Source organism: Hemibagrus wyckioides, linkage group LG01, assembly GCF_019097595.1.
Source record: "Hemibagrus wyckioides isolate EC202008001 linkage group LG01, SWU_Hwy_1.0, whole genome shotgun sequence".
Lineage (NCBI taxonomy): Eukaryota > Metazoa > Chordata > Actinopteri > Siluriformes > Bagridae > Hemibagrus > Hemibagrus wyckioides.
The window spans coordinates 9,604,596-9,628,725 of record NC_080710.1 but is presented as its reverse complement, the minus strand read 5'-3'; the positions used below and the strand labels follow the sequence as shown (position 1 = coordinate 9,628,725).

At 37.5% G+C, this 24,130-nt stretch overlaps 2 protein-coding genes across 5 annotated transcripts; both read right to left on the bottom strand.

The window, feature by feature from the left end:
- Positions 1-154: 154 nt before the first annotated feature.
- aqp10a (aquaporin 10a) lies at positions 155-4,736 on the bottom strand. The gene is made up of 6 exons (XM_058397588.1): positions 4,495-4,736; positions 3,055-3,181; positions 2,750-2,887; positions 2,507-2,625; positions 1,469-1,686; positions 155-1,356 (listed from the first exon to the last, which is right to left on the bottom strand). Exons 1-6 carry the CDS (start codon positions 4,723-4,725, stop codon positions 1,185-1,187), a joined length of 1,005 nt encoding a protein of 334 aa, XP_058253571.1. The 5' UTR covers positions 4,726-4,736; the 3' UTR covers positions 155-1,184.
- A 3,417-nt stretch (positions 4,737-8,153) lies between these two features.
- Positions 8,154-20,937, bottom strand: si:dkey-92i15.4 (mucin-12). 4 transcript variants are annotated; one of them, XM_058397576.1, is made up of 7 exons: positions 20,859-20,937; positions 14,535-17,782; positions 13,859-14,063; positions 13,192-13,290; positions 11,621-11,855; positions 10,023-10,139; positions 8,154-9,147 (listed from the first exon to the last, which is right to left on the bottom strand). In XM_058397576.1, exons 2-7 carry the CDS (start codon positions 17,159-17,161, stop codon positions 8,996-8,998), a joined length of 3,435 nt encoding a protein of 1,144 aa, XP_058253559.1. In that variant the 5' UTR covers positions 17,162-17,782; positions 20,859-20,937; the 3' UTR covers positions 8,154-8,995. The 4 variants fall into 4 exon arrangements, with proteins under 4 accessions (XP_058253559.1, XP_058253541.1, XP_058253550.1 ...); XM_058397558.1 differs by lacking the exon at positions 20,859-20,937 and adding an exon at positions 18,939-19,383; XM_058397567.1 differs by lacking the exon at positions 20,859-20,937 and adding an exon at positions 18,491-18,592.
- Positions 20,938-24,130: the final 3,193 nt, after the last annotated feature.

The following is a 24,130-nucleotide window of genomic DNA, read 5'->3' as shown; positions in this document are numbered from 1 at the left end:
AAGACCTGCTGATTTGGAGATGCTCTAACATATACATGAGAGTTCATGAGAATTATATACGAATACAAAACATAAACATAAACAGTCTATAAACATACACTGATCTTGTATTTGTATTTTGTACATACAGGAAGCAAGTGAGCTGGTGGTACAGTAGCACAACTGGTTGCATTGGTGCCTCAAAGGTCCCTGATTTCTTATAACTTTAATCCTGAACTTGAGTTTTTGTCTTTGGGTTTTCTGCGGGTTCTCCTGTTTTTTCCCACCTCCCAAAGACATACTGGTAGGTGGAGATTCTCAACACTAAGTTGTCTGTGTGTGTGTGTGCATTGTTTCCTGCAACAGACTGGTATTCCCACCTTATGCACAGGATTCCCAAGACTATTGAGCCTGAGATGTGCGATAAAGAATAGGACATCTTCAGTACATGAAATCTCAAAGCTCAGTTGGCTGTACAGTGTTTTCATGAATCACTTTAATGAAGAAAAGTGAGGTTTTTTTTTATTCTGTTTCTGTAAAGTGCTGCATATATTAGTTTAGAATCCTTGTCAGTAAGGCTTATTAAAACATTCTTTACAAAGATAAATAAAAATAAAGCTATAACATAGGTATTATAATTTATAATAACATTATATATTATAACATAGGTATTAGGTATAACATAGGTATTGTAGAAAAGCAAAAGTTAGTCTAAAGAGGGATAAAGAAGGTTTCAATAAAAGTGTGGAACTTCAGTAACTTCAGTTGCTTCCAATCTACTAACCACAGCTACAGTCATACTGTGGCCAAACATTTCTAATTCAGTGTAGAACATGTAGGTATTACTTATAAAATAATATCTGATTTATTAGGATGTATTTTACAGAAATAGCTCCTGTTTAATCTTATTAACAAATTATATGACATTATTTATTCATTAATTTCTATACCAAAATAAGTTAATAATTAACTTATTTAGAGTTGAAATAAGTTAACTCTAAATAAAAAATAGAGTTAATATAACTCTAAATTGACCGGAGTTAACTGTGTTAAGTGAATAAATGTGCATCTTTGTGTGTGTTGAGCATGGGAGATGCCTTGCAATGGAATGGACTAATCTACATACTTCTGTTTCATAATGATGAAAGATAACAGGAAACTGGAAGCTAAGTGAGAATTATTTAAGACACTTTTTACATTTCTCATTACAGGGCAACCGCTTTTAAGCAAAATTCATTGTCCTGCGATTGACTTTTGACTGTTTCTGGTTCAGGCTCAGGGAGGTGCCACTGTATGAAGACTTGGTATAAAAAGCAGCCCAGCAAAGCTCCCAACAGAGGAGCCAACAGTGGCACCCAGAAGAAGTAATCGTAGCACCTAAGTAGGTTAAAGAAATCTCAGTAAATCAAATAATATTTTCATGATATGCTCATCACTTCATCGTACCACCAACTATGAGTGGTAAAACATACAACAATCTCAAACTTACGTAAAGACTTCAGTGCCCCAGCCTGCTGTGAGAGTGAAGAGCCGAGGCCCGAGATCCCTCGCTGGATTTATGGCTCCACCACAGTTAGAGGACATGGACATTGCTATTCCCAAAACAACAGCTGCTACAATTGGTGGGAGCAAGGCATCAGGAGCAGGTCTGTTCCTTTTATCACTTAAGGGCAGGATACACAACAAAAGTGTAGCAGTGCCGACCACCTAGCCCATAATATTATGAAGAGAGAAGAATATTATTGATTGGATCATGTCAAGGGTTCTGTTCTCAGTGCTACAGTGGTGAGTAATTATGACACTGACTCGACTCATCAGTTAACGTTAACATGATGTGTACTTTTTTTACTCACTAACGAGATGGTCATGTAAAAATCCAAAACAGTGAATGATTAGGAACTATGTGTATAGATTAAACAGGGCAGATTTTTTTTTTAAAAACGTTAATGCATCTGATTCAACTTATCAGCAAATTATCAAGCAGTTAATGAGAAGTACAAAACACATTGTTCCTGATGTGCAGAACACAATGGCAATTAGTAATGCAAATTTAAAAAAAAAATACTGTCATGTTTTTGTGCTTTATTTCACAACACTCAAAAATAATTTTCATTATGCACTTCCACTCAAACTGGTGTTGAAGGGACTTTTTGTTTTCTGCTAATGCTGTGAGTTAATTTTGCTGTGTTGTAACATTTAAAAAAAAGTATTTAAAAAAAAAAATCTTTCATTTTTAAAATTATTTGTTGTGTCAAAATTATTCTTTTTGCTTTGCTAACTATTAACTGAGACATGGGACATTGTGGTCTATTGGTCTTTTTGCATCCATCCATCCATTCATCCATCCATCCATCAACCCATCCATCCATCCATTCTATACATCGTGTATCCTACTGGACCGTGGAGAACCTGGAGCCTATCCCAGGAGACACAGGGCACAAGGCAAGGTACACTCTGGACAGGACGCCAGTCTATCTCAGGGCTATTTGTCTTTTTCATGTTACATAATTCAAACATTTGCACTGACCTGGTCAAAGATGTTGGTCTGCAGGGACGTCCCCGGTGTTGGGAATGTGGCAAAGATGGATGCAGTTTCATTAGGACCATAAGCAGTCAGAACCCCACCACTGTACGCCATTATAGCATCTAGAGCAAAGGATACACAAACGTAAACTAGACTGACCTTCCAAATGTTGCCAAATAATTTTAATTTTACTTTTTGGGGCAATATTCTCAAACTAATGGTTGCTTTTTGTGCCTGTGGCCTCACCGTAGTACATGGTGTAGACTATTGCAGAGGCGAGGTAGGCCCCTAGCAACTGAGACAGAGAGTAAGGCAGGAGGCATCGCCAGGGAAGATCTCCCAACACACAGAAGCTTAGAGACACTGCAGGGTTCAGATGAGCACCTGAATAAGGAACAATGGGGGAAAAAGTAACAGTTATAAAAATGACGTGGTAATTACAGAACATTCAAACCCAGAGTTTACAAACCCAGTAAATAATAAAACTATTGAGCTGATACTGCAACTACCTAATGCTCAGAGTAAGTTTTCAGTGTCATTCAATTTCTCACCTGACACTCCCATGCTGAGGTACATGGCGCACATGACCCCCACAGCAAAGCTCAGGTTGGCCGACAGAAACTGTCCCTTCATCTGATCACCGGTCTTCACCTGAGCTGCTGCGGAACAGCCGAACAGCTGGAGCAGAAACCAAGAGGCGAGAGGTTAAGAAGTTACATAAACCACTGTGGGCTCATGAGAAAGATAATTAAACAGCAAAATGAGTGTGGTTGTATTTCTCGTGATGAATGTAAAACAATTAAAAACATAACCTTATCTCTTTAGATAAGAGCTTCAGGTCAGATTGTCCAGACCCAAAGCATATTTGTTTGGCAAGCTGTAAAAACTCACTTATCTAGTGAGCAAGTGAGGAAACACTATCTTGTAAATGTAACAAATGTATTGTTATAATTGCACTGTTATTGTTGGAGAAGGTATTGCTTTGAGGTTGGTTTTATTCAGTGGTTTGGCCTTCATAGTTTTCCAGAGCAGGATTGACTTTATTTTATTCTGATGTGCTGACCACATGTAATTGTTGATCTGATTAACTTTTCTGAGGTGAGATTATTTTAGCATTGTGAAACAGTTCAAGATGGAAAGCAGAATGCAAGTTTTTCTTATCGTCTGACTTTATGAGAGCAAAAATAAATACTGCTCATGGAACCACTGGTTATAGATTTTATAAAAGTAAGTGCTAACGGGTGTTTTGAGAATGTGTCAAAGCATTCAATGATAATTGTTTGTGTTGGAAAATTGCTGTGGAATAAAAAGAGGAATAACATCAGAATGGTAATTACCCTCTTTTTTGAGTCCTTATTCTTTTACTCTTGAGACAAAATTAATACATGGTTGGCATTTATTGCCACAAAAATATACCTTAAACATGTTTTGGGTCCAGAAACAAAACACAAAACGTAAATCACAAGCAAGGGCCTAGGGGGAATGACAATGTAATATTATTGATAAATTACATCAGGTTTTTATATAAAATATTTTATATTAAATGTTTTTGCTTTTTGCAGATTTTTATAATTTTTCTAAAATAAAAATGTTTTTTTTTACTGAAAACATATGAATAAATTATTTTGCAGACTTTAAATAAATCACCAAAAAAAATTTTAATCAACAATACAGTATTGATAGAAAATTGTTAGCAAACCTGTACAACGTTATACATATTGTTGATCAAATATTTATATTTTTCTTATATATGTTATGAAGACAGTAATAACACTTATGAAATTCTTCTTTATATTTAGTCCATAATAAAAAGGATGGTTTACTTGAGATGATAGCTGATTGTACATAATTTTCTTTCATAGGACAGAGAAGTAGATTTAATGTGAACCAATACAATTTCTTTTTACATAGTTTTTAGTTTGTCTGATTAAAATAAGTGCCATTCTAATTTTATCACAAATAAACACAAACACAGTGAAGTTAAAACTCACCAGAAGAACAAAGGTGCCAATGATCTCCCCTAGACACTGTCGGACTAAGGTGTTGTGTACCTTCATCCTCATCATCGCTTTCTTCATTCGGTTCACTTGGCTGTCCTGCATGTCTCCAGCTGTTCCTGCTGCCTCTCTGCTGTTCTCAGGCTGCTCGCATTTTTTGACTCGCTGTCCTTTATGTGGTCCAGTACACTTTGGACTCCATCGCTCTGATAAATGTAACATCATTAATAACTTGGCATACATGTACTAAAACTGAGAGAGATAAGATAATATGTACTTTCCCTGAAATCCAGTGATGTAAAGTAGAGAAGAAGCAATAGATTGTTAGGGAGTATTTCTACTTTACATGAATAACCATCTTTCTGTAAACTTTATCTTTTTTCACCACATTTTCAGAAGCAAATAGTTATATTTACTAACAATTTGTTACACATTGCCTGTCCAATCAACAAAATGCCTCATCCAGAATGCAAGTCAGGCCTCCAAAGTCAAATAATTTATTCAGAAATTCTGTTTAATTAAAGAAATGTTTACTGCAGTTAACCTTTGTGGAAACACAAGTCACTAAATCACATTAAATATTGCTGGGACACAGCTTTCTGTACCTTAGTGGTTGAGGTGCTGCACTTTTAAAACTTGACATAAAAGCTTTTAACACTACAAATAAGAAAAACTAAAAGATATTAGTTTACAATACACTATATATATATATATATATATATTGGATTTGTCCATTCAGCTACAAGAGTATTAGTAAGGTCAGACACAGACCCATGTTGGGCGAGGAAGTCGAAGTCAGCAATTCATCACAAAGGTGTTCAGGAGGGATGAGGTCAGAACTCAAGTTCTTCCAATCTTACCTAGGCAAACCATTACTTCTGACTTTGTAGGTTTGCTCCCTTTTGTTCCAGTGGAGGGAAAATTGTAAGGCTACAGCATACAAAGACATTCTATACAGCTGTGCGCTTCTAACTATTTGGGAACAGACTGGAAAAGAACTAAACGTGGGTGTCAGGTGTCAGGTCTCCACAGACCTTTGGCCATATAAGTCAAGTGATGTAACCATATTGTTGGATTTGAAAGTGCTTCAAAACACCTTCAAACCAACACATGCATACAGTATGTATATAATTTCAGAGTGTCACACAATGCTCACAGTAAAGCCTATCAAGTAAGTTGAGCCAGGGCTCAAATTCAAGATCATTCCTCTAAAAAATTATCAGTGGTAGTTTAACAAACCTAGACTTATCAGTTTATAGTCTATGTATAGTTTATAGACTATAGTTAAAATGATAATCTATTACTGTAATGTTCTAGTAATTGGGAGCCACCTCAGGATTATATAATAATATCTATAATATTATAATACTTCTTCTATGTCTGTTTCAATCCATTTCCTTAAAGTGACCTTTGCACATGTAAAGCCCTGCCTTATCAGCTGATGTGCATAAGACTGCATAGGGTAGCAAGCATCAAGGCTTATCATCATGAATAAATCCACATGAATAACATTGAACCACCTTCAACAACCACAAGAAATTGCATCAACAGCTTTTTCTCATCCATTCCACTTTCCCATTAACATTCACCATGAATTGAAATGAAGTAGTTGTCTGCCTAATGCCAGAAATGTAAATGTAAAACGTTCAATATAGCTGTCCACATGTACACACCCTCACCATACACTTTATTAGGAACACCTACACACCTGAAAATCCATGCACTTTATCTAATCAGCCAATCATGTGGCAGCTCTGTATTGCTTAAACCCATGCATATACAGGTCAAGAACTTTAGTTAATGTTTACATCAAACATCAAAATGAAAGGATGTCTGTAGTATGGATGTTGGTTTCAGATGAGCTGTTTAGAGTGTTGATGTTTCTTGGATTTTCACACACACACTGATCCAACTGAGTAGCTAATTGAGTTACTTTGTGACTGTGCAGGTGTACAGGTGTTCCTAATATATTGGATGGCGAGTCTATATTGCTGCATTTTCATAGCTACATTCTTCAGTTTTGGTAGTGAACTCTGAAAATTTAATTCGGCTGCATTTATTAATCATGAAGCAGGTTTTTTGGGCTGGTTTTGTATACTTTGATTATTTGGTAATGTTACTATAGCAACATATTATTCAAAACTGATTAAACCTAAACTTTAACCATGGATGGCCGATACCCAGGTATGTCTATTACCAAGTAAACATAAACTTATACTTTAAACTAAAACTTTAAACTTACATTACATTACATTACATTACACTACATATATATATATATATATATATATATATATATATATATATATATATATAATTATTGAGTAACTTTAAAACTTATAGGGATGTGCAAGGAATGCCTTGCATAAGTACTGAACCACCCTTGAACCTTGCCACATTTTATTGGTTGCAAAAAAAAATCTCAAGTCCCTCAGAACAACTCTAAATCTAAATTTATTGGCACAAAAGGTGATGTTTCTTGAAGGAGGCCCTTCACCAAACAGTAGTGATTGGGTAAGGAGGGTATTACTGAGAGGAGTAAGCAAGAGGGCAAAGGTCTGATACAGGTAGAGAAAGCCATATCTCAGTTCACAGGACAATCGAACTGGGCTTTAAGAAAGACAATTAATTCATACGATATCTGTTTTGGGAGTTGCCAAAAGGCTCTACTCTGACAAGACCTAGATTACATTTTTGACAAAGCACTACATTTGGTAGAAACACTGCTCATCATCCTGAGAACACCATCCCAACAGTGAAGTATGGTTGTGGTAGAATCATCATGTTGGAATGCTTTTCATCAGCAGAGATTGGGAAACAGGTCAGGGTTCAGCTAAAGCCAAGATAAATGGAGCCAAATACAGTCCAATCCTAGCAGAACACCTAGACTGGATTCTAGACAAGTGGGGTGGAGGTTCAGCTTCCAACAGGACAATGAGCTCTAAATGTACTGCCAAAGATACACTGGAGTGTTTCAAATCAAAGAACCTGTATTAGAATGCCCTTCCTCTCGATCTATTTCCAACTGAGAATCTGTAGCGGTCTCCAACAATCTGGAAAAGACACATGCCAAAAGACTTGCATCTGCAATTGCTTCAAAAAATCTACCAAGTGAGTCATTTTTTGTTCAAGTAACCTTTGTGTCAGAAAAAATATTTTGCTGTTTGTCAGAAAAAATATTCTGCATATTTGGTACAAAATGGTACAAAAAGTTTTTTTCAGTTTCAGGTTGTAGAAGAAGAAAAATATGGAAACATTCAAAGGGGTGAATACAACATACAAGTGAGAAACGGTCCCACCAACAGATTTAGAGACATTTGGGGAAGAAATGGAGTCAAGCAATACTAACTTTTACCCAATTATGGCTATTGGTTACTTTATACAACACTGCTGATGACCAAGGAGATATCTATTAACTAGCATTAGTAATTAGCTTCTGCAAATTGCTTTATAGATCATTGCAGTGCAATATAGTTATTTATTAATTCATCTTATGAGGTCAAAACAACCTGTCATAAAATGATACGATACTCATTAGATAAAGGACAATTTCATTTTAACCTTTAATAAGAAAGTTAAATATAAGCATTTAATAAGCACAAGACATAGGCCACAGTGTAAATGTTTAAAAAAATAATAATAATAATAATAATAATAATAATAATAATGAACAGTATACAATGTGTATTTTACTTAAATTACAATTAGTTACATGTAAACCTTTATAGACAAAATATAATTCAGTTATTCGGGGATAAAAGCATAAAAATGTATTTGATAAAACAAAGGACCTCTAAAAGTTAACTCTTTGCAACTCCTTTTAATTGTTGCGTAGACCTCTAGTGCTTTTGTAATCCTCTGAAAATGTCATTTTATACAGAAATATGATTAAATTTTTATTATAGCAAAATTACTAACTCTTCTTAAGATTTGTGCATTTTGATCCAACACTTAGGACTAACCATTAAGCCAGAAACCAATTCGTAATTGTGTAACAAGATTATTCCAGATTTCTTACAGAGCTAATATGTTTTCTTCTCTCTGGTCTGTGTGTGGAGTTAGCAACTTCAGCAACTCAAATGTTACACCAGTATTTACACAGAAAGCTTCTCATATTCACACTTCTGCTATGAAGGTGCATGATCTGATATTCTGAGCATTCAGATTGTTGAAACTGTCAGAAGTTCAGCATCTATTTGTGTGCATTTACTTTAGCTCAAACATTGTTGTCAGAAATATAGCAGTTACAGCAGCCACCAGACTACAGTGTTGTTTATAATAGAGTTTTTTGCTGCATATCTTGCAAAATATATTCACTTACATTAAAGGTCAGGATTGTGAACATGTGAGACATACATTCACCCACTGCGTGAGTAGCACTTAAGTCTGAGGTCTGAATACTAGTGTGTGCAATTTTGATATTAACTCATATCTGTGCACACTTAATTTTGAAATCTGTATTAGAAGTGCCCACAAAAGGGTCCACACTGTGTTATCACTGATGAGCACGTTGCAGTAAGACCTCCACAGGGCCAGGGGGCAATCTCTTAATCAGGTGCCAGACCTCGAGCCGTCTCAATCCCTCCAAACTCTGACCTTCAACCTCCAGCAGTTCGTCACCTGGGAAAACTTTCCCAACTGGTCCACCTGAGTAACAGCAAGAGTTAATATGTTACTATAAATATTACTATTTAATTTACTACATATCTTAACATTTTTATCTGGTGATTTCAAGCCAATTTATATATCTGAGGCTGTATGTCATGTTATAATGAAATAAATCTGAATCAGTGTGTTTAACCTTCATATTGTCTTCCTGTTGACCATGCAACTTTTGTCCCTGAAAAATGTTCTGGTTTAACTGTTTTTAAAGAATGAAATGAAAATTATCATCCAGTTCTGTGTTAACCCCCTTTTAATTAACTTCATTTACACTTATTACAACAAAATGTACAATTTCTTTGTCATTTATTCTTATTTACATGAAATAAAACCAAATTTCTGATCTAAAACCATTTGAAAACAGGTCACAATTGACCCCAAGAATATCAGGAAGGTTAAATGATAGGGAATTTTTTTTCAATCAGTCACTGATAATGTATGAGTAAGAAAGTGTCTTCACAGTTACCATGGAAATGCAATCACTTTAAATCACCATCATTACGCATAGGAAGTAGAATGCATTATTTACAACCTTCACACATGTTCCGGTTGTTCAGTCTTACTGTTGCGTAGGCCTTTAGATATTTTGGTTTATGAGTACTTTATGACTGTTATCTTAATCTGATTACACTATGAGCTTGCTAATTGTTTTAAGTTATACTAGCACATTATGTTATTCAGTTATACTAGCACATCATGTCTGTAGTGGAACACTATATACAGTAGAAACAGTTTGGGGGCACAATACATAAAATCAGCTTCTAACCTGGTAATAATGGTGATTGCCATTTTTATTTAGAGGCCATAAACATTCTGATCAGGATTTTGACGGCGTAAGAGTGATAAAAGTGGGTTCCTACCCTGAAAGAGCCTCTGTACTTTGAGGGGTTTGTCTCCTAAGCTGGAGCCCACTCCTCCTTCCAGACTGAAGCCCAGGTCGGAGCTGGATTTATTCAAAGTCACACGAACTCTGCTGCCTGTGGAAGAAACATATGTTTGTTTTACTATCCATTTGAGGACCTTCTACTGGCATAATTATTAATGTAGTTAATCAGTGTTATGTGTGCACCTAACTAAAACCATAACCATTTCACTTTTTATTAACCTCATTAAGAAACCTTTAGACTCTTTTATTTAGAGTAAAACAGTCAAATTGCCCTACAATTAAAAATCCGTATATTTTTATCGTCCTATCCACGCACACTAATACTAATACAGTAAAATGATTTTAGTGTCATATTTGAAGACACCAAGATTAATCATTTCATTGACTTTATATACAGATGGGAATTCTCCCAGTTTTGAGAGACGTGTTTAATAAATATAAAAAATTCAAGACAGTCTCAAAGTCAGCATCTATGTTTCATCATCTATGTATATATAGGTGACTAATTTTTAGACTGCTCCCTAAGGATCATCTACAAATATCAGTCTACTTAAGTGTGCTCTACACATGAAGTGAAGTTTACATGGTAGTAACAAACTCAGTGAGTAACTGAAGTACAGAAATATAGTAATTACTGTATAGTTTAGTTGATTATATTTTAATGGCAGTGAATCAGAGTTTATTAATTATTACGTAACTGAGTGTGCCCATTAACTACATAATATCTGCCATTACTGGCAGATATTAGTTATAGATAGATATTTCAGTTATAGTTTTAAAAACTATTGTATCATCTGTTCATCCATTTATCTTTCTCAGGGTCATGGGGAGTCTGCAGTCAATCCCAAGGGACTCAAGGCACAAGGAGGGACACCCTGGACAGGCTGCCAGTCCATCACAGGGCACAATCGCAAACTACAGACAATTTAGAGATGCCAGTAAGCTGACCATACATGTGTGTGTAAACAGAGACAGGAAAGGCCCCTGGAAGGGCGAGGCAAACATGCAAACCACTAAGACACTAGTAAATGTTTATTTACTAAAACTAGTAAATATAGCAAAATAGGAATACTGTTCAGATAAGCACTGGAAACAGAAAATAACCGTGTTCAATGGTAAGATAAAGAAATGTAGTAGGTACGCTAATCAAAGGTCACATTGCCATAAACCATTTAGATGAAATTTGCTGGCAGTGATTCTACTGATTTATTGATTTAATGGCATTAGTTCCTCTTTGATTAATGAAATAAAAGCACAATAAAAGAACCAGCTGATAAAGTGTGGGTGGTTTTCTGTTTGCACTTCTATTACACAGACTTATAATAAAACCTTATAATATAACCTACACAGACTTTTAATAAAACCAGATAAACCAGAAATAACAAGTTTAAAGTATAAAACTAATCTTTGATCATGTAATATATATGGATTATATTTTTAAGTAATCTATCCAAAGCTGTTAATCACAGATGTCCCAAAAGTAAGAATTATAAGTAAGAATTATTATAGCTTCTATGTTATACAGCTCAGAACTTCTGTTATTATATAAATATATACAGTATTGCAACACACCTGGCTTCCCAGCTGCTTTCTGTGGACTGTCTTTTAAGCTGTAGCATGTTTCAGTGACATCACCTCGTCTGATGACCACCACTGCCATGCCCCGCCCCTTTGCTTTTCTCATAGTTTGGAGCGCCTCCTTGTGAGTGGAGTTATGTAAAGCAGTGCCATTGATAGACAGCACTTGATCACCTTCGTGGATGGAGCCTTCCTGAGCTGCAAAGCCATTAGGTAGAACCTTGTGAACCTGAGAGAGGAGAGTTGAGAGATGCCAAGTTGCCAAGTTGATTTATTAGATCTTTGGTAGGGGTATGAAAGTAGCTCAAATTCCACAACTCAGTTACAGTTTTTTCAGGGTCAATTATCGAAGTATACACCGATCAGCTATAACATTATGACCACCTGCCTAATATTGTGTTGGCCCCCGTTTTGCTGCCAAAACAGCCCTAACCCATCGAAGCATGGACTCCACTAGATCCCTGAAGGTGTGCTGTGGTATCTGGCACCAAGATGTTATGTTGCGAAGTGGGGCCTCCACAAATCGGATTTGTTCTGCACATCCCACAGATGCTCGATTGTATTGAGATCTGGGAAATTTGGAAGCCCTGCCAACACCTCACACTCATTGTTGTGCTCATCAAACCATTCCTGAACCATTTTTGCTTTGTGGCACGGCGCATTGTCCTGCTGAAAGAGACCACAGCCATCAGGGAATACCGTTTGCATGAAAGGGTGTGCATGGTCTGCAACAATGTTTATGTAGGTGGTAAGTGTCAAAGTAACATCCACATGGATGGCAGGACCCAAGGTTTCCCAGCAGATCATTGCCCAAATCATGACACTGCCTCCACCGGCTTGCCTTCTTCCCATAGTGTATCCTGGTGCCATGTGTTCCCCAGGTAAGTGATGCACGTGCATCCAGCCATCCACATGATTTAAAAGAAAACGTGATTCATCAGACCAGGCCACCTTCTTCCATTGATCTGTGGTCCAGTTCTGATGCTCACGTGCCCATTGTTCTGCTTTCGGCAGTGCACAGTGGTCAGCATGGGCACCGTGACCTGTTTGGAGCTTTGCAGCCCCATACGTAACAAATTGCGATGCACTGTGTATTTGGACACCTTTCTATCAGAACCTGCATTAACTTCTTTAGCAATTTGAGCAACAGTAGCTCGTCTGTTGGATCCGATCACAAGGGCCAGCCTTTGCTTCCCACGTGCATCAATGAGCCTTGGCCACCCATGACTCTGTCACTAGTTCACCACTGTTCCTTGCTTGGACCAGTTTTGATAGATACTGACCACTGCAGACCAGGAACACCCCACAAGAGCTGCAGTTTTGGAGATGCTCTGATCCAGTGGTCTAGCCATCACAATTTGTCAAACTCGCTCAAATCCTTACACTTGTCCATTTTTCCTGCTTCTAACACATCAACTTTGAGGACAAAATGTTCAGTTGCTTGATGAGGAGACAATCAGTGTTATTCACTTCACCTGTCAGTGGTTATTATCGACTGATCGGTGTAAATGTCATTTTGTTATTTTGTGACCTAAGGTGCTTGTTCACATGTAATAAACACTCACAGTCACAGGTTTATTCTGATCCACTCCTCCAGCCACAGTGAAACCAAGTCCATGTCCTGTCTCCTTATGTAGGACAACCACATGCACGTCTTCATAGTTCTACAAAAATTAAAGAAAGTATTTAGAAAAGCATATACACATACTCCACATTATTCCCTATAGTAATTTTAGAAAAGCTTAAAAGAAAAGCTTTATTTCTTTTTACTTTCTAAAACCACAGAATATACAGAAGCTCAGTCCTTTAGATCCTATTGTTACACATACATACATATAACAAATACAGGTGACAAATTAAAAGAAAATCCAGTGTTTCTGTTATGTTTTCACTGATATAATGAAACATTTCTATCTTAATAGGACAGAATGGGACAGAATGGTCTCTTCCAGACTATTCATATGATATGACTCTCACAATGATCAGATTTCTACCCAGTTGAACATGTTTAGCGATGTTCAGCTTATTCACCACCATCATCAAAATCCCAACTGATGTAATTCACTTGATTCCCAATTGAATATAAATCTTTTAGAAGAATGGGGTTAATTTTTTTCATTACTGTTGCAGTGACTTTGACAACCCAGTGCGATCCAAAACCTTACTATTTTATGTTTTAATTTCATGCTGTTATTCATTATGTCATTTGGACCTTTAAAGGACTCCTTGTACCTCTAAGGCATCAGCTTCCAAACCCCTGACATCATTCAATAAGCATTCCAGCTCGTCCATGCCCAGCAATGTCACAGAGGACAGGGCGGAAACGTCTGAGCTCATGGACACCGTACGCTTGGACATCCAGGTTTCATCATCCTTTGACCCACTGTTGTCTGAGACTGGAAGGTCCAGTCCACCCAGACTGCATAGCTCTACAAGGCTGTTAAAGAGAGAAGGGACAGGAAACAATAGAAGAAATGAACAATGAAGAATGAAAAAGGACTGTATGTGATTTTCACACAGAAAAAAACCCAGAATACTTTATGTACTGTAGACATTTTTGACAGAGTAAATTATTAATAAATAGTAAGTTTAAAATTAGGTGTAAGCTAATGACTACATTCATCCTGTATATGAAGGTAAAATACAACAACTTTGATGACATTTACTGGTGGCTGATTTGTTACATAAACTACAATATATGAATTATCTGACAAATACAATTCTATTGCTGTTTACTACAGGTATAATTACAGACATCTTGATTAGATTAGATTATTGATATATTTCTGTTTTTAAGATTTTCATAAAACAAAGACCATAAATGAAAACTGTGGTCTGTATTCTGCAAAGCTAAGATGCTAGCAAAAACAATATCGTTGTTTATGGTCCTTAAATTGTAACATCATACCTCATACAAAAGCTTCTACTGCTCATGTTGCTTGTGATGGTTATTGATGATTCCCCCGAGTCAGAGTCATATCCTCGCTCTGTTCCCTCGTCATCTTCATCGTCTTCACCATTCTCATCATCAGCCCCTTTATCCATAATCCACCTAATGACTTTTGCAGCTAATTTTTCATCTTTAAATGTGTTGTAGGGATTATTGAAATCACCTACAACTTGGACAGAAGGGATTAATCCTGAGTCACTAAACAGATTGGATGGTGTCTTTACTGCAGTGGGTGAATATGAATTTTGTAACATAGAGGTGCTTTCCTTTTGAAATGGTGTATCTTTTGTAGACAGTTTGTCCTTGAGATTAGAGTCCTTAAGATCTGATTGGGATATATTAGCGATCCCACTGGACTTCTGGGTGTTGGTGGACCCTGTAGAACTGAGATAATTCCTCACTTTGTCTTCAGATAATTCAGTGTTTTTAAACTTTTGATAAGATTTAAGATTACTGCCTTTAGAGGAATCTGGCTCATCCACATTTTTATTCATCGTAGTAAACTTCTCGTTCTTCTGGTTGGCTGGAGGTTCATCCGGTTGTTTCTTAATCTGCGCAACTCCATGCTCCTGACTTTTAGCTCCTTTACTTTGCGCTTTCACTGTTGATCCTTCTTTATCCTGTGTTGTGGTCTGGACAGGACCACTCAGCTCATCCATTGTCACTGCCTCATCACTGACTTTACTAAAAAGATTCTCCTTCAAGCATTCTCTATTCCAGTCACCCAATCTTTTACCTAATGATCTATCTGAATATGTCTTATTCAGACTGGGTACCACTTTTGGCTTCTCTATAACTGAGAAAGCCCTTCTGGGATGCTGGATCCCTGATGGACTCTGGCTTTGTTGAGCAAGAGCCTCAAATTTGTGAATCGTGCTTCGTACCGAAGTCAAGGATGTTTCTTGGACTTTCTCAAACAAGCCATCATACTTCTTATTTGGACTTCCTGAGGAGGCAAACTCCAAACCAACCCCATCTTCTGGATGTTTTTTACTGTCTTCTGTCATACTTTTGGGTGATTGGGGTTTGGTCCGAGGAATAACTCCTTCCTGTGTGCTCTGTGGTTCTTTTCCTGGAAGTGTTGTTGTCTCCATGCTTTTTGTCAGTTTTGGACTACTAGTCGTTTTTTCTTCTTGTATCTCTGTGTCACTCTTGGTGCTTTTTTGGATACTATTGCTGTTGCTCAGACCATAGGCTGAAAATGAAATCGGAGAAGTAAAATATCTATGTCTTGTTCTGCCTAAAGACTGAGTTCCTAGTCCTAAAATGTTCCCAGTCAGTCTTCTCTCATCGCGTACACTTTTTTTAGTCACTGAAGATGTAGAATCTTGACTCTCTTTAGACGACGTTGACATTGCATCCAAGTTATCTTGTCCATTTGGTAACACAATTGAAGTGTCTGGTCCCTTTTTGAAGGGTGCTTTTGAGAAGGTACCGCTCTTTTCTGGTTTATATGAAACAGTCTTCATTTTACTCAAAGAAGAAACGGATATGCTTCTATCTATTGAACTTCTAGTGGGCTCACTGCGATTTGAATTTGAATCAGTAGCCTGAACACTGAAAAAAGTGGTAGGAGTGATGATTCCATGGAAAACTCCTGTTGGGGAACTTTCACTATTATCCACTGATGCAGTATGACTATTTCTGCCCATAACAGTCTGATTCCTAGTGATTTCATTGACCTTTGATTCATCAACATGAGAAGTGAGATGGTGCTCTGCTTTATCTGGTGTGGTACCACTGTTTCCAGAATTCGAGGGATTCTTTCTTTCCTCTGTCTTGTCCTGGCTTTGATTTACTTTTATTCTGGATGGGAAAGACTGAGCAAGAGCCACCGTTCTTACAGGTGAAGTTCCAGATGCTGCTGAGGAGATGAATCCACTGCTGTCTTGCTTTCTTTGAGCAGGTCCATTGAATGGTTGAATGCGTAATGAGACTCTCTTTAATGGGCGGGCCGGTTCATTAGAGTTTGGCCTACTGGCCATGTCATTTCTCTCTAAACTTAAACTCTCAGACCGTCGCATGGATCTCCCTTCAAGGTCTTTAGCATTGCTGATAACATCAGTCTGATTCTCTTGTCCTCCTTCATGCTTTGATACTCTCCAGTCTAAGCTCTTACTTCTGTTGAATTGATACAGTTGCCTCAACTCTGTTCTTCCCCTTTCGTTTGTAGTATGACTCTCAAGACAGTCTGACTTCTTTTGAATGGTACTGCTTGTCTCAGGGCCGATGGACAGTTCAGGATTCCTAGGCAGGCTGAGCTGATTCAGAGCTCTAGGTCTTCTTTTGTCAATCTTATCAGTATCTGGAGATGGAGGTGAAATGGTGTGGACTTTGGGTATTTCTTCTTTACACTCTTTGATACTTCTGCTTGTTTTGTCAAGCGTCTCAGATGTAAAACTACTGGCTTTGGTGAACAACTCCTGTCTTTCTTTAGCAGAACGGATTTTGAACCTAACTGGGGTCTGTGATGGGGCAGCACATGGCTGAATTTTGTTTTGTTCTTCTTCTCCATTTCCAGCTCTCGCCACTGACAGACGGGTTAAGTGTTCAGGCACACGAGTAGATCCACCAGAGATATCCATTTTGAACAGTGAGGAACAGTGCTTACATTACAGTGTGATTGCCTGCATATGTTTCAAGCTCTTTTTAGTATTTAGTTTCATGCTCAGGTTTCATATTTTTATCACATAAATAATTTGACCATTTGATCATAACAAATGTGTGTAGGTTGTCAGCTATGTAATTCACTTTGCACAGTGTGATCAAGGCTTTTCAAGTGGTGACGTGGCATTCTTTCTGAGTAATCCATAAACAAAAAAGGATTTGTTTGTCAGGGTACAGGTGTGGCTGTATAGCAGTGGCATAAAGTTCTGTTAAATGTAAAAGTAAATAAAATATCCAGCAAAGAACAAACCATAAATAACAAATAAAGACCACTAAAAAGTCAGCTCCCTTCGCATCCTAAGTACTCAGACGTCTTTATATCCGCTTATGCTGGATGTTGGCAGTTTATCAGGACACTTTGTTTTCTTCTTGTTTTCTTCCAGGAAAATTGAGTAGCTTCAGCCTGAGTATGTTCCTTTGCTGCTTTTTAGTCCACAGAATGTTGTGTTATGTTCTGTAGATTTCACTGGCTGATGTGATTGTGGCTCTCTTCTTCTTTCTGCAAATAGCTTTTTCAGACAGCCCCAGCATCCAAAGTCCTACAAAAAAAAATGATAGAATTAGATTATATTTCTTCATTGTAGAATAAAAAGTACAGCAATACGGATAAGCCTTGTTATGGAAAAAACATAGCAGTTTTGAAGCAAATGGAGGTAAAGAAAGAAAAAAATAACAAAGCCTAAAAACTTCACCTCATACAGCGAAACCACATACTTATATATACATCTCATGCTGAAATTAAAAGCATGACAGTATCAGTTTATGTTTACACTAACAACATGCCTTAACTCTTCGTCACTCTCTCGGGCTTAAACTAAACCTGATCAGCAAGCAGATAACAGGTCAAACACACCAGACCACAATCCGGGTAGATTAGAAAATACATTACAGTACACACATAATGGACATTCTGAAAAAGTATCTCTCGGTCTGACTATTAAAATATACTTCAGCAGATTTGCTGTAGAAATTAACAAATGTACCAGACAACCAGGAAAGAGCTTCACAGGCTGGTCATGCAGCAGTAATCATTCAAAGCAGATAAAACCTCTGAATGCGACAAAAATCAGACGCCCTCGCAGTGAAGCGCTAATTTACATACATACTGGCAGCCCATCCATGAGTGAGGCCGATAAACCACTCGAGATAAAGCACTCACCTGCTAAACACAAAGCACATCATATCACATCTAATGCTCTTAATATTGTCCTTTCACTAATACTATCATGCGTTTGCAAAATAAATACCTATAATAGGCTGAGAAAACATAGGTCCAGAGTTTCGTATTGTTGAAGCAGAAACACAGTAGACACAGACAGGGAGGGCGGCAAGAATATAAAAAGGGGTGTGTTTTGATGCAACCATTCAAAGGAATGGCCAACACCCCAGCATGTACGGATGACATAAACATGATTGGCTGGAAAATAAAGTTAGCTGTGAAAAGAAGCAAGTGCCGATCAGGAAAGAAGTGTAACTGATTGACAGAAAGAGTGCTGAGATTAGCTGTGTGGCTTTACAGTCTGTCAAAGGAGAGAACAGGTGCGTGTTGGGTTACAAGCTCACCTGCTCTCATTGGATATGGAAACACACACACACACGCCAACAAACACAAACACATACACTGGACCCGTGAAGTGAATGACACACTGACCAATCAAGCATTTAGACCTGAAATTTAGTTAAAAGCAGACATACCTTTTAAAGAAAGGTTCATGAGACACTTCCTCTCCCCCTGTCTTGCACTCATTCTTTTTCTATTTTACTATTATTCATCTGCAATGTAAACTCACCTAACAGGTTTTTCACACTCACCCACCCCCTCTCATTGTTACACCTTCCCTTCCTTTCCTCAGTTTCTCTCGCAATGCCAGTTTCTCTCTGTCTAACTCCCTCTTTCTCTCGCTCTCCTTATGTCTGACTCTCTTTTCCTGTTTGTCTGTATTTCTTGCGTTCTCTCATCTGCCTCTGCCTCTCTCGCCCTCTCTCTCTGTCTGCCAGTTTTTGTCTGTCAAACTCCCTCTTTCTCTCGCTCTCCTTATGTCTGTCCCTCTTTTCCTGTCTTTCTTTATTTCTTGCTTTCTCTCATCTGCCTCTCTCTCTCTCTCTCTCTCTCTCTCTCTCTCTCTCTCTCTCTTATGCGTCTTTCTTTTTCACCCGTCTGCCTCTCTCTCCACCTGCCAGTCTCTCACTCTCTCGCTCTACGTTTCTCTGTCTCTCCACCCTTTCTCTACTTCTTTCCTCTCCCTTCAGTTCATTTTCATATATGCAGGGAAAAGTAACGACTAGCATGCACACACGGTCTGAGAGCACAGACGCCCTGGGTGGTGTAAATAAAATAAAAGCATGTAAAAAAAAAAAAAAAATCCAAAGGCATATAAAATAGAAATTTCCCTTGGTATGAAATTGAACATGCATTCATTCACTGCCCCCATTTATTTTCTTTCTTTTTTTTTGTAACCCACAGCAGCATTGGTGACTTTTTAATTCACTCATTACTGAAGTCACGTCTTGAGATACTTATGAACATTAATCTCATTGTGTACAAAAATGCAAATAGAAGATAAACTACACATTTAAGACGATACAAAGTGCCTTATTACGGTGTGGAGTCACAGCAGGCCAACAAAAGAGCTTAGATGAACCTTGGCACAGATTCTGGTATTATGAAACCAACAGGACATCCAGAGGTTAGACTTATGTAATGAGGTGATAAAGACGTATTTGCATTTACTTTTAAGAATGTGGAAGTGTGTGCTAGTGCTAAGAAGTCTTACTCTCACTATTCACAAAGCAGTCAGTCACTACAAACGATACAGTAGGTGTAAGAGGTACCTGTTTTGTGCTCAAAATATCTCATATATGTACTTGGATTTCAACCCGAGGTGGGTGTGGCACAGACGGTACCTGAAGGTTTTTTTGTTGTTGTTGCTGTTGTTGTTATTTTTTACATTAAACATTAACCTTTCCAACAGAGGTAGAAATGCTAACACACTCACACAGGCAGCAATTCCTCAACCTCGAATTGAGGTTCATATACCTCAACCACATTTGAAGAATCTGGCCAAGACTGTGTTTAATACCACTCTATCTATCTATCTATCTATCTATCTATCTAGAATTTCTACTGTGAATTTGTTTGGTTTTTCCTGCTTCATGCTGAAATCTGGTTTGTCCTCTGAGTCGTAGAAGAAACACTACACATTAAATTTAACTGGAATCTGACAAGTATTATGACCCTCGTGCACATGCTTTCAATACAATCCAGAACAATCCGCCATATGCACCTGAAGACCAAGCTAGCACAAGCAATTTATTTGAGCTAACTCACCATCACTTTACCTAAACAGAAACCTCAATAGCAGAAACATCTAACCTGTAAACAGAAACACCATTTAAAAAAAAAAAAACAGGAAATGATTTTAACATATTGTTTCCAAACTGCATCTTATTTTACGCAGGGAGACAAAGCACCAGCACAGCATGCAAAGAAATATTCTCCAAAATATTCATCACTGAATGAAAGTCTTTACAATAGTACAATGTAATTCATTTGGACTAATAGCATTCTTTTCAAACAGTAAAAGTGAGAGCGTTAAAAATGATGAAGCAAATTACCGTGGTTGTTTATGACATCTCGACAAGCAAAATTAAGACCTGTACTTCCTGTAGTTGCTAACCTGACACAGTTTGAGCAGAGAAAGGAAGAGAAAGACACACACACACACACAGAGAGAGAGAGAGAGAGAGAGAGAGAGAGAGAGAGAGAGAACAATGAAGATGACAGATATTATTATATTATTATATATAAAATGATGCAAACTACTGTAAGATAGGAATCATTTATAACTTTTTAGCTATCATTGTTAGTTTAGCTAATGGAAGGCCAGCAGAGTTACCTAAACATAGTTTGGACAGTTGGGACTTTGTTCTTGCATCACACAATATATTTCAATACCACAAGAAGTAGTGGTTTTATTGAAAGTGAAAGCTTTCTTGCTTTAAGAAACTCGGAGCAGCTTGTTAGTGCAATGAAACTTATAGAATGTCAAATGTCAGGTGAAGAAAGCTACATCAAAATAACTAAACTAAGAGTGTGACGGATTAAAAACAAACAAACAAACAAAAGAAAAATACCTGTGTCAAGAAGATATCACAATATACAGTATATTTAGCTCAACTCAAGCAGTTTAAACAAGCACAGTTTAAACAAGCACAGTATAAGCACAGTAACATCTACTGCACTACTGCGGTTCTGCAGGCCAGAGATAATGATCATTTGCTTACTCTGCTTTATCGCACATGATCACACTAGTAAGATCATTTCCAGAGCAGTGAACCATTGACAGAACCATTGAACCAGAGCAGATAAATCACCATACTGTTCCAAAATGGAACCAATGAGGATGACCCACTTTTTTAAATGATATTATTTATGGATAGCAGATAAAAACATTTACTGCAGATCCTGCCAGAATTTGGTTCAAACTTAAAACCCAAAGTACAGATTTTTGCTGAAAAATACACTGGTTTTGGTCCAGTTCTCTGAATCCCTTTTTCAATGACAATTGGAAGCATCTGCTGGATAAAACGTTTGTGCAAGCACTACCAGTAGGGGCAATGGTGGCTTAGTACTTTGCATGATTGCCTTGCACTTCTTCGGTTAGGAGTTTGCCCTGAGTTAGCCCTGAGTCCCCTGGGATAGAGTCCAAACTACCAGTGCAGAGAATAGATGGAATGAATACTACCAGTCAATACTACCAGTTCAGAAATTGTCTATACATTTTGATAAAGGCTAAATGGTTAAAGGAATTGCATTAAGACAAATGCAAATAGTGCCTGTGTATAAACTATTTCAGACACAAATGCAAGCAAACAGTGGCTGTAGGCATAAGGGGGCATAAAGGCACACATGATATGATACCGCCATGATATCAACATGTTTGCCAACCAATTTAAAGTAGACCACTATGAGTAGTTCCAGCTCTTGATAGCATGCTTTTACTGTTTACTGCAGCTGCAAACTCCCTATAGGCTGTTAGAATTAAGGATGTGAGAAGAACACAAACTGTAAACTGTCGTGAGGCAAGAGGCATATCATGGTGTTATGTTTGAGGATGGTCTAGCTGGCTCTCACATCATTCTTATCTTATATTCAATTTCCGAACAGTCTCGCAAGAATTTGGTATTTTCCAGCTAGTGCAATAATGAAGCTATTTATGTGGTCTATTGTTGCTGTCCAGGATACACTGAGATGCTCCTGCATGCTTACTACAAATCTTATGTGGTTCAAGTGATCAGCTCACAATGTGTTTCTGAGACACACCGAACCTTATTCACACCTGTATTTAGTTCTGTCTATGTACGAATGGATCATACAGGATGAATCTTAATGCCAGGTGTGAACAGGGCCTCACTGTGACACAATAATGGAAAAGTGTGGGAATCCTGGTTAGGCTATCTGCACCAGTGAGTTGGGGCCATTGATGTAGTAGACAGACAGAAGACTAAGTCACTACAGTTCAGGGAATGTCCCTTAAGACCTCTCTGTGTGTGGAGCTATTCTGGGAACTCATCCTGAATGCACTAGTAGCAGGATATTTCCAGGATGGCATTGTGGCTGAACCTGCCTTCAGTTATGCATCTTAAATTTGTTGTTGTTTTTAATAATAAAGTTCTTAATGGCATGTTTTTCATGGCATGTAATTCTTGCATTTCTGCTCAATGGGGTAGTATATAATGCCTTTCTGGAATTTAGTAGGAATATAAGTGGCTGAGGAATAGTATTATAATTTTTATAAGATGATGATATGATGTTTTGGAGGGGCCAGTGATGTTTGCGATTGACGGTCAGTAACCCTAGCACAAAAGGCGGTGTAGTGAATATCTTTATTCAGGGTTAAGAAGAAGAAGAAGAAGAAGAAGAAGAAAAAGAAGAAGAGGAAGAAGAAGAAGAAGAAGAAGAAGAAGAAGAAGAAGAAAATGATCACAGGACCAGGTCTTCTTCTCTCTAACACAAACATCCCGTCAGTTTTTTTACTAGGACAAGGGTGGCAGAAAATATGAAACTGTATTTCTTTATAATAACCACTGGAAAAGGTGAACAAATTCAAATATAGTTGATACCAAACGTACCATGTTGATTTTATTGAACAGAAGTGTAAAAAGGATTACATTTAAAGAGGTGTGTATCAGGACATGGATAAAGAGCAGACAAACAACAGAGCTGGGTGTATATTGTGCAATCCTTCACTCTGTAATAGATTATGGACGGTTTGTATGGACTTGAATCTTGTATATGGAGCTGCATCTTCAACAGTATTTAAAAGATTAGATATTAAACAAGTTCAAGCACTAAGGTGTATTATGGGTGCTGTTAAAGCAACACTGACTGCCTCAATGCAGGTGGAGTTGAACCATGGCATATTGGCTTAACGTAAAGGGTTATAGATTGGTTCATCCAGAAAAGTCTGTACTTGAAGAAAGTTGGGAAACAACTAATGGTATAGGGTTAAGATTTGTTTAGAAGGAACAGGAAATTACTGTAAAAAAATATTTTATATAGTACAGTTTTTCACCAATAAATCTGTAAGTGAATTATAAATATAACTATAAATAAAAGTGATATTAAGTGTTGAACAATATATTCATTATACGTTCAATATATTCATTGTTATAACATATTTTATTGTTTATTATGCACTTTTTACTGTACACTTAAATCCAAGACAGGGTGAACAGGATCAGTATCCTGCATACTAGAATTTAAAATTGGGTAGAGTGAAGTGAAGCTAAACAGAGTTGTAATGTGACTGTGGCATCTCTGTGACATCACACTCTGTGTCATCTCTGTGACATCACACTGTCTCTGTGACATCACACTCTGTGTC